General features: G+C 48.0%; 1 protein-coding gene across 1 annotated transcript; it reads left to right on the forward strand.

Moving 5' to 3' along the window:
• The first annotated feature begins 1393 nt into the window (after positions 1–1393).
• NCR2 (natural cytotoxicity triggering receptor 2) lies at positions 1394–16534 on the forward strand. Its single transcript, NM_001194945.1, has 5 exons — positions 1394–1452; positions 1611–1952; positions 7343–7478; positions 7585–7698; positions 16348–16534. The coding sequence occupies exons 1-5, from the start codon at positions 1401–1403 to the stop codon at positions 16532–16534; spliced, it is 831 nt and encodes a 276-aa protein (NP_001181874.1). The 5' UTR covers positions 1394–1400.
• The last annotated feature ends 1127 nt before the right edge of the window (positions 16535–17661 follow it).

Consider the following 17661-nt stretch of genomic DNA (forward strand, 5'->3'; position numbering starts at 1 on the left):
AGTTCTCACATCTGTGAAAAAGAGAAGTAATGTCTCCCTCGCGAACCTGCTGAGGGTCTTGAGAAAGTGTGCATGAGAACGCTTTGTAAATAATGCTTGTGTGAGTGAGTGGCGGGCATCGCTCCCTGAGCTGTCTTCTAGCTCTGGAGCTCCAGCCTGCTTTCCCACCTTGGGCCCTTGGGCGCCAACATCTGATAGCCCTACTGTGTCCTCCTTTTGCATACCCCTCTGCCTTTCCCATTCTCAGTCTCTGCATACTCCTACTGTAAGGAGAAGGGCAGTGTACTGAGATGGAGTGGAGAGCAGGAGTCCAGGGGCAGGCAAAGCAGTGGACTTGGAATCGAGTCCACTTGACAAGTTCCAATTCCCGTCTCAGTTATTACCTCTGTTCACAGAGCTCCCGGCAGCAGATCGCCAGTCCAGCAGAGCCCCCAGTGGTGCAACTGCAATTACACACAGTGTCTCTACCAGTCCTAAGATATATTAGCTCGTTCTCTTTGTAAATTGCATCGTATTTTAAAACTGAATCTTCAAAGTGCTGACATTAACTAAAGAAAAATATGCTAGAGTCTTTCATCTGTTTATGTTTTAATTGAACAATATTTCTCCAGGGTCCTTAAGTGGCAGAGGTCCAGGATGCAGAGATGAGGCCAGGTCCTGGTTCCTGGGCTCCCTCTACCCCACCCCACTGATGCATCCCATGCTCCGTGTGCTCTTCCCACCCTCCCCTCCCCGACCTTTGCCAGGGACCCTCCCTAGCCTCCCTTGCTGGTTTTGAATCTCCACCTCCTCTCCCCTCTCCTTTCCCGCACCCAAGAAACTCCCAGAGTGGAAGCACATCACTGACCCACCATGGAGGCCTGGGCATGACGTCCCTGGCCATCCTGTGACCAGTGAGGCTTGGGGCTTGTGATCAGGGTTCCAAGTGCCCCTGAGTTTGTCATCCACCCTCAGCCTGACTTTCCCTGGAAAGGGCGGCAAAGCTAGGGCCCCGCAAAGAAGAGAGGCAGCGCACAGAGGGAGCAAGGGGGAAGCAGTCCATAACTCGCCCACAGTTTCCTCCTGGCCTTTTCAGCTCCTCCCTCAGGGGTAGGTCATGGTGGGGAGGGGCAGCTGGGCACAGGGGAGAGCAGGCATCTTCTACAGAGGCCTGGGAAGCTGTGTGCCAGACAGCGCTGAGCCCACCAGACCCAGACTCACCTACAGCTGGAGATCCCCACTTCCCTGTGCCCACAGAATCTGCCCTTTGCAGTCTCCCATCTCCCCAACCCAGGCCTTAGCCTGTCTCATTTTTCTATCAGAGGTGCTGGAAGAGCAGCAGAATCAGGCCCAGCTCCCAATTCCCTCTCCCCAGTCTTCTCCAGGTGTCCCCTCCCACGAGCACACAGGAAAAGGACCACATGGCCTGGCGAGCCCTACACCCACTGCTACTGCTGCTGCTGCTGTTCCCAGGTGAGGGGGAGGAGGAGCCCAGGGAGCAGAGGAGATGGGTGTGGTGGGGACTGTCAGGACAGCAGGGTCAGGGAGCAGGTGGCTCTGTGGCCAGAGGCCTGCTGTGAGGCAGGTTGTGCGCGTGGCCTTGACCTATGCGTTACTTCATCATTCTCCAGGCTCTCAGGCACGATCCAAGGCTCAGGTACTTCAAAGTGTGGCAGGGCAGACGCTAACCGTGAGATGCCAGTACCCGCCCACGGGCAGGCTCTACGAGAAGAAAGGCTGGTGTAAGGAGGCTTCAGCACTTGTGTGCATCAGGTTAGTCACCAGCTCCAAGCCCAGGACGGTGGCTTGGACCTCTCGATTCGCAATCTGGGATGACCCTGATGCTGGCTTCTTCACTGTCATCATGACTGATCTGAGAGAGGAAGACTCAGGACATTACTGGTGTAGAATCTACCGCCCTTCTGACAACTCTGTCTCTAAGTCCGTCAGATTCTATCTGGTGGTATCTCCAGGTGAGCTCTTTCCCTAGGGTCCTCAGAGGGGTGCCCCTCACCCCCTTTTGGTGCCTCCATCACCCCTGGTTTCCTAATCGTGGAAGCCACCCATGCCCACGCCCCAGTCTCCTGGGAAGGCTGTTGGGAACAGGTGCAGGGGGAACTCATATGTGCACAAGAGCAGCCATCTCACAGTCTCCATGACTCCCAAGCCTGCAGCCTGGGCCTCCTGAGAGATGCTGAAACAGACCCAGTGAGCATGCTGAGCAGTCAGCCTATATGACCCTGCTACAGGAGGGCAGGACCGCCCGGCATCTTTGGTACATAGTAGGTGCCCAGGAAAGGTGCATCCACTGGCTGCCCCCACCATGTAGAGCCAGTGGTATCTGGGTAGTCTAGATACCAAGATACTATGGGTATCCCTCATAGTCCAGATCGGGGACTAAGAATGAGTGAAAAAAACTAAGAATGAGTGAAAAAAAAAATCAAAAGAAAAACAATATTTTGTGACATACTAGAAATTCAAATTTCAGTGCCTATAAGTAGAGTTATTTTTTGGAACACAGCCATGCCCACTCAATTACCTATTGTCTGTGGCCCTTTTCATGCTGTGACAGCAAAATTGAGCAGCTGTGACAGAGACCACATGGCTCATCCCTGACCCTTTACAGAAAGTGTGCCAACCTCGTGCTCAGAGCAGAGCTACCCACAGTTCCTGTGGAAGAGGAAATTTTTTTTTAAAAATCTGCAATTCACATGAGTAATTTTTTTGTAAAATACAGTAAAAACAAATTACTAGAAAAATAAGAAAAAGATATACAAAGTACAAGCCCAACATTTATTAAATTTGACAAACATAAAATTACATTTTAATGAATACAATCAGAACAAATATCACATAGGGAAAAATTTATAAAAACTGTATACATTGTTCATTTGAAAGTGTGCCTAAAGGTGATTGATGTAGTGGCTTAACGGTATACCCATAACGTTTTGTCGTTCCTCAGTTAAAACTAAGTACAAAGCTAGAAGGGAAATTGCAATTCTCCATATTAAATGCCAATATGCACCCTTCAGACAAACACCCTGTCTTTCTGTATTTAAGGATTATAATGTGACAAATGAGCACTTTTCTTACTTGGTAACTTTGCTAATCTGAGAACTATTTATGACACCACATCGCTTAGGAGATAATGTATAAAGAAATTGTGTTGATTTTTTTAAAAATAATACTCACAGTAGAAGACCAGAAAACTGGTCTCACGGAGGTATAATGTCAGAAATAGAAGAAATTTTAAAGCAATTCCAACAAGCTCAACAGTTTTATGTTTAACTTTTACAAAAGGAAGCAAGCGATGCTGTAATTTCAAAATGCATCTTCAATCCTTTATCAGTAGCCAGTTCCAAAACTTTATCCTAAAAGTTATAGTTTAAATTATCTTTTGATGGGAAAATATGGATTCTAGATCTATGAATTTCCTCTGCATTATATTTTATTTTGACAAAAAACAGAATTCAAAACATGCTATCAAATTATTAATGTTTTCCCATGAGCACTTGTGAAGATATGCAATATCAATATTATCACTTATTTTGTTGATAAATGTTATTAAATTAAGAACATGTCATAACAATTCATAGAAGTGGTTCTTCTGACTTTTATGTTTGCACTTAGACTTTATTTGCCATTGAAAAACATGTCGCTTTACTTCCTTGCATGGAAATATTAACATCAGAACTACAGTATAAACAAGCCTGATGGTGCAATTCACATTTGTACTAAACTGGCTTCTTGTCTTGAAGAAACATTAGGAATTCTTTCTATAGATGAAACATGCTCAACAAAACTTTAAATTTGGCATGCAACAGTAGCTGTTTATGATCTGTTTCCATATTACCACATAATAAAGAGAATGATTTCAAATTTAATATATTCACCTTGTAAAATTCACAATTCTGTCCATGTTGGTCAGCACAACGTTCAGTTAAGCTGCTTTTTTTTTCATAGCAAAACTCTCTCAATGAAGGAAGCAGTGCATTAATTTAAAATCTAGCCCAAGACTTCTTAACCTGGATGACATTTTCCTGTCATTGCAACTGCAGCCATCAGAACATACTCTTACATAAAACTTAACCCCAAACCACATTTTGATAATATAACCTTCATAGTTTTATACAGTTCAGAGCTAGTTGTGTTTGTGACAATTAAGCTAAAAGATACAGAATTCCTTCATATCATTGTGTTCAAATTGCATATACTAAAAGAATATCTATGCTAGCAATATTTGTACATTTTTTCAAATTGCCATGAAAAATACTTTGCTAGCTTTATTTGTTCTAGGAGATGGTCATCCATCTCGTTATCCAATTCCTGAATATGTTGACCTAAGGTGTCAAGGGAAAATGATATCAAGCTCCCCTCTTTGCTATAAATTACCCAATGTCGTAAAGCAAACGTTGTTCAGTAATGTTTTGGCAATTGTAGATGGATTGTTGGTCTTTGCAATACAAAATGTTACTTTACAAGAAGCCACAAAGTCTAGAGCTTATATGTGAAATATGGATTCCTTTCAAGAGCTTTTCAATCCAATACTCTTTTTTCTCCTAAAAACAGTTTGTTGTGAACTTGTGTTTTTCCGTTTTATATGTATATGCCACTTGTTTTTTTGTTTTGTTTTATTTCGTTTTGAGACGGAGTCTCGCTCTGTCTGGAGTACAGTGGCACAATCTCGGCTCACTGCAACCTCCACCTCCAGGGTTCAAGTGATTCTCCTGCCTCAGCCTCCAGTGTAGCTGGGACTACAGGCGCCTGCCACCACACCCGGCTAATTTTTGTATTTTTAGTAGAGACGGGGTTTCACCGTATTGGTCAGCCTGGTCTTGAACTCCTGACCTCAGGTGATCTGCCTGACTCGGCCTCCCAAAATGCTGGGATTACAGGCTTGAGCCACCATGCCCAGACTATGCCACTTGTTTTTGTTGTTGTTGTTGTTGTTGTTGTTGTTGTTGTTTTGAGATGGAGTCTCACTCGGTCACCCAGGCTGCAGTGCAGTGGTGTGGTCTCGGCTCACTGCAAGCTCCGCCTCCTGGGTTCACGCCTTCTCCTGCCTCAGCCTCCCAAGTAGCTGGGACTACAGGCGCCCGCCACCATGCCCAGCTAATTTTTTTATATTTTTACTAGAGATGGGGTTTCACCATGTTAGCCAGGATGGTCTCGATCTCCTGACCTCGTGATCCGCCCGCCTCGGCCTCCCAAAGTGCTGGGATTACAGGCGTGAGCCACTGCACCTGGCCCAACTCAAGGTCTTCAACCTTAATCACATCTGCAAATTTCCCTTTGCCATGGAAGGCAATGTCCTCACAGGTACCTGGGATTAGGGAGTAGACATTTTGGGGTACCCGTATTCTGCCTACCACAATGAGAGATTCTACTTTCAAACAAAACCAGCACAAACTCTTTGGAACAACTGCAGAAGGAAAAAATTTATTTAGCATCAGTTCTACCATCTTCATCTGGCTTACTGTCACTGCCACATTCAGGAAAGATGTTTTTTTTCAGTGACTTTTGTTTTGCTATCTGTTCATTAGAATGCTAATTAGGTAATCACTATTCTACTCTAACTTAGCTAGTCATGTTACACTCTAAATTTTGTTCAAAAAAAGTTTGATTAAAAATGAAAATGATTGTAAAAATAATAAATCATAAAATTATACATCTTTCGAGACGTTTATACACTTTTGGGCTATAGCTAACAACTTTATTTATTTATTTATTTATTTATTTATTTATTGTGAGACAGAGTCTCGCTCTGTCACCCAGGCTGGAGTGCGGTGGCGCGATCTCGGCTCACTGCAACCTCCACCTCCCAGGTTCAACCTATTCTCATGCCTCAGCCTCCCGAGTAGCTGGGATTACAGGCGCCTGCTACCACGCCTGGCTAATTTTTTGTATTTTAGTAGAGACGTGGTCTCACCATGTTGGCCAGGCTGGTCTCAAACTCCTGACCTCAAGTGATCCACCTGCCTCGGCCTCCAAAAGTGCCGGGATTACAGGCATGAGCCACCACGCCTGGCCGCTAACAACTAATTTTAAAGTATCACACACTGTAACATGGCTCTGGCGTAGGTTACTAGCACACAGCTCACTCCATATTCGACCCTCCATGCTAATTTGACAACACCCAAGCTGGTCTATATCCTGTTCAATGAGATGAGACGAGTTAACTAATCACGGGCTTGGATCTTGAGGCAGTATCAAATTGATATAAACGTTTTGAAACCCCTACTCCCAATTTTTATACTTCCCTTGTTGTGGAAGGGTTACAGACAATTTGTAGACCAGCACCAGGCCATAGATGACACATTCAATAGCACATGTCTAGGATTTTACCAGAGTGTCCCAAACACCTCTCCCAGGCTGAGCACAGGGTTATCCTGGCTAGCATCCTAGACAGCCTCAGAGAGTGTCCTATGGGACAGGATCGTGCCCACAGGTCCATAGGCCTGTGACTCTCTTCAGGGAGGACCTTCCAGGGCAGTCTCTGGGACGAGGAATGACTCAGCCTCAGGCACCCTCTCCTCCAGGCCCCTCCCAGCCCTTTCCCCTTCTTTCCCCTTCTCCCCACCTCCTGGACTCCAGTTAGGTATGTAGACCTAGTCTGCTAGGTCGAGACACTGATAATCCCCACTTCCTCTCCCAGCCTTGGTTCCAACCCTACTTTCTTTTCCTTCGCCACCCCGCCACCCGCCAACAGCCAATGCCTTTTCGACCTCAACAGTCCCCATCACTTTTCCAGAGACAGCCATTCCCCACCTCCACCAAGGGCTCTAAGCACAGGTGGGTCTGGATCTTCCTGGGAAGATGAACAGCAGGAGTGGTGCGCAGCCGGTTCACAGAGTCCCAGAGTCAAGAGGGGCTGTGAAAGGCATTCCCTAGGCTGCTGAGACTTGGGGTCCAGGGCTGTGCAGCAGAACTGGGAGGGGCAGGGATCTGAAAACTACCCTTCAAATTCCCCACAAGAGGCTCCCTTCCCAAGTCCCAGAGGCATGAGAAAGAGAATGGAGGGCAGAGAGCCGAAGGGGCCCGAAGCATCATGGCCATGTCCACCCTTAGGAGGCTCAGATGGGTGCCCATCCAAAGACTCGAGTGCCTCCTGAGTCCTCTTCCAGTGCTCCTCCTAGACTCAAGGATACAACTGCAGGGGCCCAGTAGAGCCCAGGCCACAGGTGTGTCTAATTCTGAGCCAGAGGACTTCACAGTTCAGTCTCCACCCCTCAAATTAGTTTTCTTCTCTGGGCGCATGGGCTCTGTTCCCAGTCTGGTCCAACTCCCCCATCCAGCTCTCCTGCCTGCAGGCACAAGTGAGGTCTCCCACTCACTAACCACAGCTCTTTCTCCTCCCTGGCAGCCTCTGCCTCCACACAGACCTCCTGGACTCCCCGCAACCTGGTCTCTTCACAGACCCAGACCCAGAGCTGTGTGCCTCCCACTGCAGGAGCCAGACAAGCCCCTGAGTCTCCATCTACCATCCCTGTCCCTTCACAGTGAGTTTCGGGGTGCCCATAGCCACACAGGCCTGGGCGGGGGCTGGCAGATGGAGACTTGCCTCCCCAGCCCGTCCTCTCCCCTTCCTGTCCCTCTGCCTTCCAGGCCACAGAACTCCACGCTCCGCCCTGGCCCTGCAGCCCCCAGTGCCCTGGTGCCTGTGTTCTGTGGACTCCTCGTAGCCAAGAGCCTGGTGCTGTCAGCCCTGCTCGTCTGGTGGTGAGTGTGGTGTGGGTTGGACTCGGGGAAAATGGAACAGGGAACAGCTTCTGCCCAGGATAGAGGGTCAGAGGGGAATCGGCCAGAGAACAGAGGTGGAAATTATAATCGGCAGAGCTCTCCAAATTAAAGCCCTCATGGAGTCCATCCATCTGACATGTCACACAGGCTCACCTTTGTCCTTCAGCTGCAAACTTGCAGGAATCTCATCCATGTTTCTCTGTCTCTGTGTTTTCTCCTCTCTCTCTCCCTCTCTCTCTCTTTCTTCCCCCTACTCCCTTTTCCTCCCTTTCTCTCTCCATTCCTCCCCCTCCCTCTTTCCCATTCCACCCCCTTCCTCTCTCCCTGTCTCTCTACCCCTCCCTCCTCTCCTCTTCTTCCCTCTACCTTTCTCCTTCTCTCCTTCCCTCTCCCCTTCTTCCCTCTACCTTTCTCCTTCTCTCCTTCCCTCTCCCCTGTCCTTCCACTCCCCCATCCCTCCATCAGAAACACAGACCTACACAGCTGGAAAGTCCCTCCCACTACCTGCCCTTCCAGGCAAGCCCAAGTCCAGGGACTCCCTAAAGCCACCATCCCAGGACTCTGCCTCATTCTAGTCCTGAGGGAGAGAGGGTAGACACAGGAGGGAAACAGCCCCCAGGGAGAAGGGGACACATGGGAAAAACCATAGGTGGGGCTGAGTGAAAGGTGCAGGGACAACTCAGTCAGGCCAGGAGCCGGCTTGCTGGAGGAGGGGCAGGCTTGGGGAGAGGGACAGGGTGTGAGAACGGATTCAAGTCACTTCATGTATTTCTCCCCTCATCTCAAGGGTTTTAAGGAATCAGCACATGCAGCATCAAGGGTGGTCTCTGCTGCACCCAGCTCAGCCCAGGCCCATAGACGCTTCCCACTGAGCCACAGGGCCCCAGGTGGGCAGCCAGCCTCCAACAAGGCTGGGCTCCCAGGAGCTCCTCCCTGACTTCTGACCTCTGCTGTTATCCGCAAAGAAAAGGCCAGGACTTGATCCAAGGCCTTTGGCCACGCCGTCCCTGCAGAGCTGCAGAACCCAGGCCCTCTACTTGCTCACCCTCAGTTTGCACTGCGGCCAGCACCCCGTTGTGGGAGCAAAGCCCAGCACCTGCAGCATCTTTCTACCAAACCTGAGTCACTGATGACAATCCCTCTTCCCTGCCTCCTCCTCCTATCTATGGCCCCTGATAAAAGAAAAACTTGAGGCCTGGAACGCTGGTGGCTGACACCTGTAATACCACCACTGTGGGAGGCCAAGGCTAAAGGATGGCTTGAAGCCAAGAGTTCCCAGTTGCAGTGAGCCATGATCACGCCACTGCACTCCAGCCTGAGCCACGGAGTGAGACCTTGTCTCTAAAACAGAAAAGAAGAAAAGAAACACTTTAGACAAAATAAATTTAACAGAGTTTATTTGAGCAAAGAATGATTTGCAAATTGGGCAGCCCTCAGAACCAGAAGAGGTTTAGAGAACTCTGCTCTGCAACCTGGGCAGTTGTAGAGACAGAAAAAGACTGAAAAAAGCGGAAACAAGGAACAAAAAGAAACCGGTCATTTCAAAGTTACCTTCTTGGTAAAAGGTTAAAGCAGAGGGGACTTCCCTACCATACCGGCTAAAACTGACCTGTTCAAGGATTTGGCTGTTACCTCTCTCTCCTAATTTCTCGGAAGGTGAGATAAACAACTTGGTTTTGGCTTGGTGGTGTGGAACCTTAGCACCAGTGACCCCATTTTGGTTTGGGCTGTTGGGCCTAGTGCAGGAGCTCAGTCTAAACCAATGGCCTCTTATTACTCTTATTTAACACCCCAAATCCAGACGCCTGGGTCACCCCAACGTTTCCCTCTCCCTCTGCCCTTGCTCAGCCACACTCTGCCAAGGCCTCTCCTATTGTGCCTCCTCCCCCTTTCCAAGCCCCTTCACCTCACACTGGCACTCGGACCACTGTGTCAGCCACCTAACGGGGGGTCCTGTCTTCAGTCCCCGCCTCCTAGATTGTTCCCCTGATATGTCCCTTCCCAACAATACCTCTGTGCATTTCTGCCACCCAGGAATTGAAGTCCAGTGTCGTTACTGGGGTCCCAATAATGCTTTCCCTAGATCAGCCACCCCTGCAGCACTGCACCCCGCAGTGCTGTCCTTACCACCACCAACATGGCTGCAGCCTCCACAAGGAAGTGAACCTTTCTTTTTTCCTGCACAAGCTGGTCAAGAGGCGCCTCAACTCGCCACATTCAAGATCACTCCGTGCCTTGCCCCAGGCCTGTCACCCCCACAGTGCTGTTCTCTCTTTCTGACACTTACAATCCCGATGTTGGACCTACCGGACTGAGCCTGACGTGATTATCTTTTCTCTGCTCTTTGTCATCTATTTTTCTTTATTCCTACTTTCTGAGAAAGTTCCCCAAGGTTACATTCTATTCAAATGTTTTCAATGTACACGATCACATTTTTCATTTCTAAACGGTCCATTTGTTCTCCGAATGTTCCTTTTTATAGCACAGCATGTTTTATTTTGGCAAGCCACATTTTCTCTGGAAATATTAAAGTTTTAACTTTTGAACTTTTCCGAAGCTTTCCATATTTTCTATGTCCTCCAAGTGCCCATCATATCTTTTATTTTCTCCTTTCATTGACCTCTGTCTTTCTTCAGAGCTTTCTGGAAACCTTTGCCGCTTCTCGGCCACCCACTCCCTTAGAAGCCCCATGAGGGCCGCAGGGTGCTGTGGGCTCCAGGCGGATTGGGCGGGAGCATGGCTCCATTTTTTCTCTTTCACAGCTCTGTTTCTCCAGAAAGGACTCTTAGCTGTCCTTCCTGGGAGTGTAAGTCTAGACCCAGGGTTCTAGGCACCAACTGGAGCAGAGCAAAGGGGTCTCGCTGCCCAATGTCTGTTCCCACCCAGGCCCCCACTGCACACTCTCTCTCTGTGGCGCCCTGTGCCCTGAGCAGAGCATCTCTGTGTCACCCTCATCAGAGACTTACCTCAAGCTCTCTGCAGCTGTTGAGAGAGAGGAAAGACAGAGGATGTGGGCAGCTAACCTACTCTCAGTCTCACGGAAGCCAGAGAATCTAGGAGTCTAAGTGATTCTTAAAGTTCCAACCTGTTCTCTGGTTTCCAGCACCCACTTCAACCCTGCCTTAAGAGATAACTGCACCTCCCATTTCTCCAACTTTCTGGGGTTCCAAGGTAAAAATGACTTCCCTCTTATTCCGCCACTCCCACCAGCTCTCTCTGATCTGTGAAGTCATCTGATTTTACCCACCTTCAAAACATGTATGGCGCTCTCTGTTTATCCTTGAGGATGGGTTTATGCCATTTTTATCCAGTTATTGCTGTTTTCACCTTCTTGGCAAGAGTGAGGAGGGACCCCAGATTTTCCATCAAAACACCCCTCCCCAGCACCCGCCACCAAGGGCAGGAGCAAGTGAGATCCCAGGTCTCCACTTGCTCCTATAAAGACTCCTGGCCCCCTCCCCTTCCCCCAAGGTCAGCACTCAGACTCCAGTACAGCCTCTTGGTGCCTTATTATATCCCTGTTCACTCTAGTTGCCATAAGATGCCCAGGATGCCCTGGTCCTCCCTCATCACCCAGAATCCCAACTCAGTAAGACCTTGTAAATCCATTACATTAGCCCCAATTCCCACTCGTCCCAAATCCCATAACCTTTCCACCCTGCACCTGAAGTGCGCAGTCATCAGCACAAGCTCCTGTATGCTCAGCTTCTCTGAACGTCACCGCGGTACTCTCCCTGACATCTGCCTGCTCTCCAAGGACACTGCTTTCTCCGCAGTTCTCTTGCGGGGGGAGGGAGGCGGTTTGTTCTCCTTTGCCTCATGCTCCTGAGCCCGAGGGTGGGGTCAGTGTCCTCTGTGCCCCTCACAGCCCCTTCCTATCTTCCGATCCTCCCTAAAGCACTCCACAAGTAGCTTTCTGCCATTAGGCTGTATCACTGTGGGTGACCACCCATCATCGCTGCAGATTCTGTACAATCTGGGGCACAGCTCTTTATTCCTCGTGGGTCTCAACCCCAGGCTCAACGTCACTCTGACTGCTCCCGCCATAATTCTTTGTGATCTTGGGCCCACGTAGACAAGATCTACATGAATGATTCTTCCAAATCTCTGGCATCTCAGTTCCTTGGCCTCCTATCCCCAATGGTCTCGTCCTCTTCCCTATCTCAGCCACCCTTGCAGATGGTCAGTAAGCGCCAATAGCCCCCCTCTTAATCTCATTCCCACCACCCCTACCTCAATCCTGCTAACCTGATCCCAGTATTGCTTCAACACCACAGGGACCCATGATCCATTGATCCTGCCACCCGCCCCTTTCTGCCATCTCACCCATGCTTTCCTTTCCCTTAGATTCCATGATCCAACCTCAAATCAGTCTTTGGCACACAGCCTCCCCTTCTGTGCTCCTCTCCCCTTTTATTGAACTCCTCTGGGAAAATTGTAACCCTGGTTGAACCTAGCTTCCTGCTTACTCTGTGCCTGTGTCCAGCCAAGATGAATGTGGCTGTGGCTGACAAAATACAATCTATCATCCCGAAATGTCTCACTGTCAGCACGTGACCTTCAGAGTGGAGTGGTTCTGCTCCATTCTAGACCCACATCATTCCCTGTCCTCCCTCTCCACATGCTCAGCTGGTGTGCCCACATCCTAACTCACTGAAAAGAGAGAGAAAGAGGGGGAAAGAGAGAAAGAGAGGGAGGGAGGGAGGGAGGGAGGGACAGAATGAGAGGAAGAGAAAAAGAGGAGGGAAGGAAGGAAAGAAGGAAAAGGGAGGGAGGGACAGAATGAGAGGAAGAGAAAAAGAGGAGGGAAGGAAGGAAAGAAGGAAAAGGGAGGGAGGGAAGGAAGGAGAAAAAAGAACGTCCACTTGATCCCACCACACCTACCAATCATCTGCCTCTCTTCTTCCTCTCACTCTCCCTACTCTTATCTCAAGCCAATCACTTTCCTTCAGCTCCAAATACCATCTTCTCTTGTCTACACAAGAATATTCCAGCCGAGCATGGAGGTGCGTACTTGTGGTCCCAGCTACTCAGGAGGCTGAGGCAGGAGGATTGCTTGAGCCTGAGAGGTGGAGGCTGCAGTGAACTATGATCATGCCACTGCACTCCAGCCTAGGTGACAGAGCAAGACCCTGTCTAAAATAAAAAAAGGAATATTCATCCAGGAGCCACTCCTCTCTCCTGCATCATCTTCTTCCCATGTTCCCTGATGGTCATGACCATCAGAATCTAAATGGGCTCTAATATATTAAACCCTCCCCACCTACAGCCCTCCAGCTACTGCTCCATTATCTTATTGTCCTCTGCAGCAAGGGCCCATGAAAGGACTGGCTGCACCATCAGCCTCCAAAATTCTCTTTTCTTCTCTCTTGAAGCCACTCCAGTCAGGCCTTTGACTATGCCACTCCTTGAAACACCTCCAGTGAGTTCTGCACTGTGAAATCCAGCAGCCAATGCTGAAATCTCCTCACCCTGGGAAGAGGAGCACCCTAGGCATGGCCTCCCACTTCTGCCTTCTTGAGATGCTTTCTTCCGGGGCTTCCAGGAAAAAAGAACTCTTGTGACTTTCTCCTGACTCATTTGATGTTGCATAATAAATTAGCCCCAAAACGTAGTAGCTTAAAACAACAAATGATACATATTCATTAGGTCACAGGTTTTTTGGGGGGATGGGGGTGTGATCAGAAATTTGGGAACAACTTAGTTGGGTGTTCCTGGCTCAGAACCCCTCTGGTGTCGCAGTCAGGATGTCAGCAAGAAGTGCGGTGGTAGGGAGGCTTGATGGAGGGCCGTGCCCAAGACGGTGCATCCTCACGTGGTTGCTCGCACAGGCCTCAGTTCTTTGCCATGTGAGCCTTTCTTCACGGCAAGGGAACTAACTTCCCAAGTGTGACTGATCCAAGAGAGGGTGCGGAAGGAGGAAGTCATAGTGCCATTAATAACCTAGTCTCTGAAATCACAAACCGTTGCTTCTGCCATATTCTACTCATCGGAAGCCAGTCATTGGGTCCAGCCCAATGGGATTCGCCTCCAACCCTTGAAGGAAGGTATATTAAAGAATTCGTGCCTGTATTTTAAAACCACCACAGTACTTGCTCTGGCCACAAATTATTTACATTCCTCCCACATGCAAAAATACACTCAGTCCCACCAAAGGTCTCCCAAAGTCTCATCCCATTATGGCGTCAGGATGAGGTCCAGGAACTCATCATTTAAACCAGGTCCAGGTGTGGAGGAAATTCCTCAGGTGTAATTCCTCAAATACAATTCTCAGTATGAAGACCTGTGAGCTAGAGACAAGTTATCTGCCACACACACAACCCCAATGTCCAATGCAGTACAGTCATAGGAAAACCACTACAGATATTTTTGTTCAAAAGAGGTGGAAGGGGGAGACAAAAAAAAAAAAGTCACTGGTCCTTAGAAAATCAGAACTTTAGCTGGGCAAATGTTGGAAATTCCTTGATTCAGACACTGCTCAACTCCTACCTAGAAATAATTCTCAGTGGTCGTGGCTCCTTCCTCTGTGCTCGAGTATGTCTTCTGAGCCACCCTTCTTTTTCCATGAAAGGCAGCCCATATTTACAGCTTCATAACTTCCTCAGGCTGCTTCCTGCCAGTTTAATTTGGGGGATACAAAGTGAGATCCCAGATTTTATGCTATTTCTATTCCTTTCAGTCCAATCTGGCAGTGTTTTGTGACTGTCATTCTCTTAAAAAAAATGTGGATCTCCTGTAAAACTTATTGTGACTCACTCCATTAGACAAAGACCATACCCACAAATTTCTCCAAGAGAAGATCTCTTCCACACCATGTGCTTCTGCCAAGAAAGTGAGGATAATGTGTTTATACTTCTTAGAAGATCTAATGTTCGACTGAAAAATCTACGAAGCACGCACCCTTAAATTCATGAAAGGGCCTTTTGCCTGAGACACTATGTGAAATAATAATTATTATATATTATTGAAATCATTATAATTTTATATAAATTATTATATTTTATTATATTTTTATTTTAATATATTTTATAATTTTTTTATATTTTTATATTTTATATTTTATTTATATTTTTATATTAGTTTTTATTAATAATTTTAAATAAATTATTATAATTTTATATATTATGCATATATTATTATGTATATCATTTTCATAAAAAAATATATATATATATATTTCTTTGACCCTAGTTCCTGACACAGAGCTCCTAAGACCCTTATAAATGGGAGTGCTAAGATAATCTTTTGTTCTCATATTTGGTCTTTGACCTCTGCTCCTGACACAGAGCTCCTAAGACCTTTCTAATCTCCTGAGTGATAGGAGTGTCTAACGCAGAGGTCCTACCTCCCTTGGAATTTCCTGGCATCTTTTCCTCTAAAGAGGTGACTCTTAGTGTGCTCTTGGATGGGGGCTGGTCACCAGAAGGATCAATCCATGATTGAAAGCTTGGAACTTTCACCCCACCTCCCATACCCCAGGGAGAGGAGGGGGCTGAAGCCTGCATTAATCATCAATCAAGCTGACATGATGAAGTCTCTGTAAAAATCACAAAAGTAAGGTTCAGGAGCTTCTGAGTTGGTGAACACATTCATGTGCTGGGAGGTATGGTGCACCCCAGCTCCACAGAGACCAGAAGCTCCTGCCCTCAAGCCCTTCCATACCTGAAAACAATTTGGTTTTTCCTACTAAACACACTACCTTTCTGAGGTCTTAACAAAGGATTTTACAGTATAGCCTTGGTTTCATCTTTAGACCACATATTCCTGAACGTGCCCTGGATTTGATTTTAGCATCATTTACTGTCTGGAGGCTGAGAATTTTTTAAGTCATCAAGTCCCAGCTCCCTCATGTTGAATAATCCTGCCTAGAGTTTACCTCTCACCTCTCTCATTTCACAATAAGCCACAAGAAGAAACCAGGTAGCACTTTCAAGACTTTGCCTGGAAATCCTAGCTGTACAACCCAGCTCATGAGGGACATTTTCTACTTTCCACGTTACTGCAGATGACAGTGTTGCTAAACTTTCTGCCATTGTGTAACAAAGAACCCCCTTCCTTTTTACCAACTAAATGATGCTGGAAAAGTTTCTTAAGGTCTCTACCCCCAGTCTTCTTATTGGTAAAAACAGAACTGATAACACACATATTACCAAGCTATTTGGATTTCTAAGTAGGGTGATGTATTCAAAAAGCACCAGACAAAAGGAGAACACCCAACAAAGGCTGAGTTTTAGAGGGAGTGAGGTGTAGAAGAAAGCAGACTCAACTGTGACACAGCAGAGACCATCTGTCTTTCCAGAGCTTACTGCAGCTGGAAAGACAGATAATAGTGTGTGGGCAGAGGGTGAACTTGGAGACCTGAAGGAAACAGGCCCCTCTTCTTGGTAGCAGTAGAGGAAAATAAAGGAAAAAATCAGGGTGAGGAAACTGACCAAGCTGGGCTCAAAATCCATGCATGCTCACTGACACCTTTCTGGCAGCAGTGGCCAGGAGCAGACTTCATCCTTGTGAGGCGGGTATGGCAACCAACCCTGCGAGTAGTGGGATGGGGAAGGGGTTGCCTCTGCACCTATGTGCAATTGTGTGGCAGTCTCTGACCACCTTCCTGGTTTCCTGTTCTGATTGCAGGGGGGACATATGGTGGAAAACCGTGATGGAGCTCAGGAGCCTGGATACCAAAAAAGCCACCTGCCACCTTCAACAGGTCACGGACCTTCCCTGGACCTCAGTTTCCTCACCTGTAGAGAGAGAAATATTATATCACACTGTTGCAAGGACTAAGATAAGCGATGATGATGATGAACACACTTTGTGAATAATAAAATTATCTGAATGTTTTATTCCTGTTGTTTCCTAAGTTTCCTTCAAACTCTGTCTGCATCCGCACATTTGATCTCTAGGGGACCAGCTTCTCTAGTTTGCCCTCTTTCCTCCATCATAACCCTTTCTTATCTTCAGTTCACCTGATGTCCCCTGTACGTCTGGGAGCTGCCTTAGATGCTGTTATAATCAGGGAAGGGCACTGTACACAAGCCCAGTGAGTAGAAAGGCTGTGGGCGAGCAAGGCTTGGAAACAAGACCTGGGTTTGTTTTCTCAGCTCAGCCCTGTATGAACTTGGACAGATAGGTCACTGCCCCTCTCTGAACGTCCGTTTCTTTCTCTAGAAAATGAAGGGGATGGAGATGAGTTCTGAAACCCCTTCCCCATGAGGATAAGTCAATAAGCATGAACTCAACACCTGCCTGTGCCCAGCTCAGGGACAAAGCACCACAGGACACAAACAAAAGGAGCCAGCCTGGGAACACAGTTGTGAGTCCATAGGTGGCGGGGCCCCTGTGCAAGATTCCAGCACAGGCTGAGGGAAGGGGACAGTGGAGGGGGAGCAAAGCTGAAAAGATGTGGCTGGAGAGGGATAGAAAAGCAGGACACTAGTGGGTACCAGACAGTAGGGGAAAGGGGCCCAACAAGGATGAGGAACTTTGCTGTGAAGTCATGTTAGTCAGGATGCCATGACCTTCCATGAGCCCGAAAGAGGGCACACAGTCCCAGGAAGGAGGCGAAACCCTGCCCCATCTCTACTCACCCCTAAGGTTCTGGGAGCTTCCTGGTATCCAGGGAAAATTTAGGCTCCCAGGGTCTGCGGTCTTTTTCTTGGAAACCCCAGTCTCCGGCTTCCTCTTTCCAGTTCCGCCTTCCTTCCTGGGCTCCTCTGGGTACCAGGCTCCATACCCTGCCAAGGGCTAGAAAGTCTGGGGACAGTCGGCCGGGCGCGGTGGCTCATGCCTGTAATCCCAGCACTTTGGGAGGCCGAGGCAGGCAGATCACCTGAGGTTGGGCGTTCGAGACCAGCCTGACCAACATGGAGAAACCCTGTCTCTACAAAAAACGCAAAATTAGCCGGGGGTGGTGGCACATGCCTGTAATCCCAGCTACTAGGGAGG

The sequence above is a fragment of the Pan troglodytes genome, chromosome 5 (genome assembly GCF_028858775.2).
Source record: "Pan troglodytes isolate AG18354 chromosome 5, NHGRI_mPanTro3-v2.0_pri, whole genome shotgun sequence".
NCBI lineage: Eukaryota > Metazoa > Chordata > Mammalia > Primates > Hominidae > Pan > Pan troglodytes.

Coding starts and splice junctions, on each gene's coding strand:
- NCR2 (NM_001194945.1), top strand. CDS start 1,401: ATGGCCTGGCGAGCCCTACACCCACTGCTACTGCTGCTGCTGCTGTTC. Junction 1,453..1,610: donor GCTGCTGCTGCTGTTCCCAG/GTGAGGGGGAGG, acceptor ATCATTCTCCAG/GCTCTCAGGCACGATCCAAG. Junction 7,479..7,584: donor ACCATCCCTGTCCCTTCACA/GTGAGTTTCGGG, acceptor TCTGCCTTCCAG/GCCACAGAACTCCACGCTCC.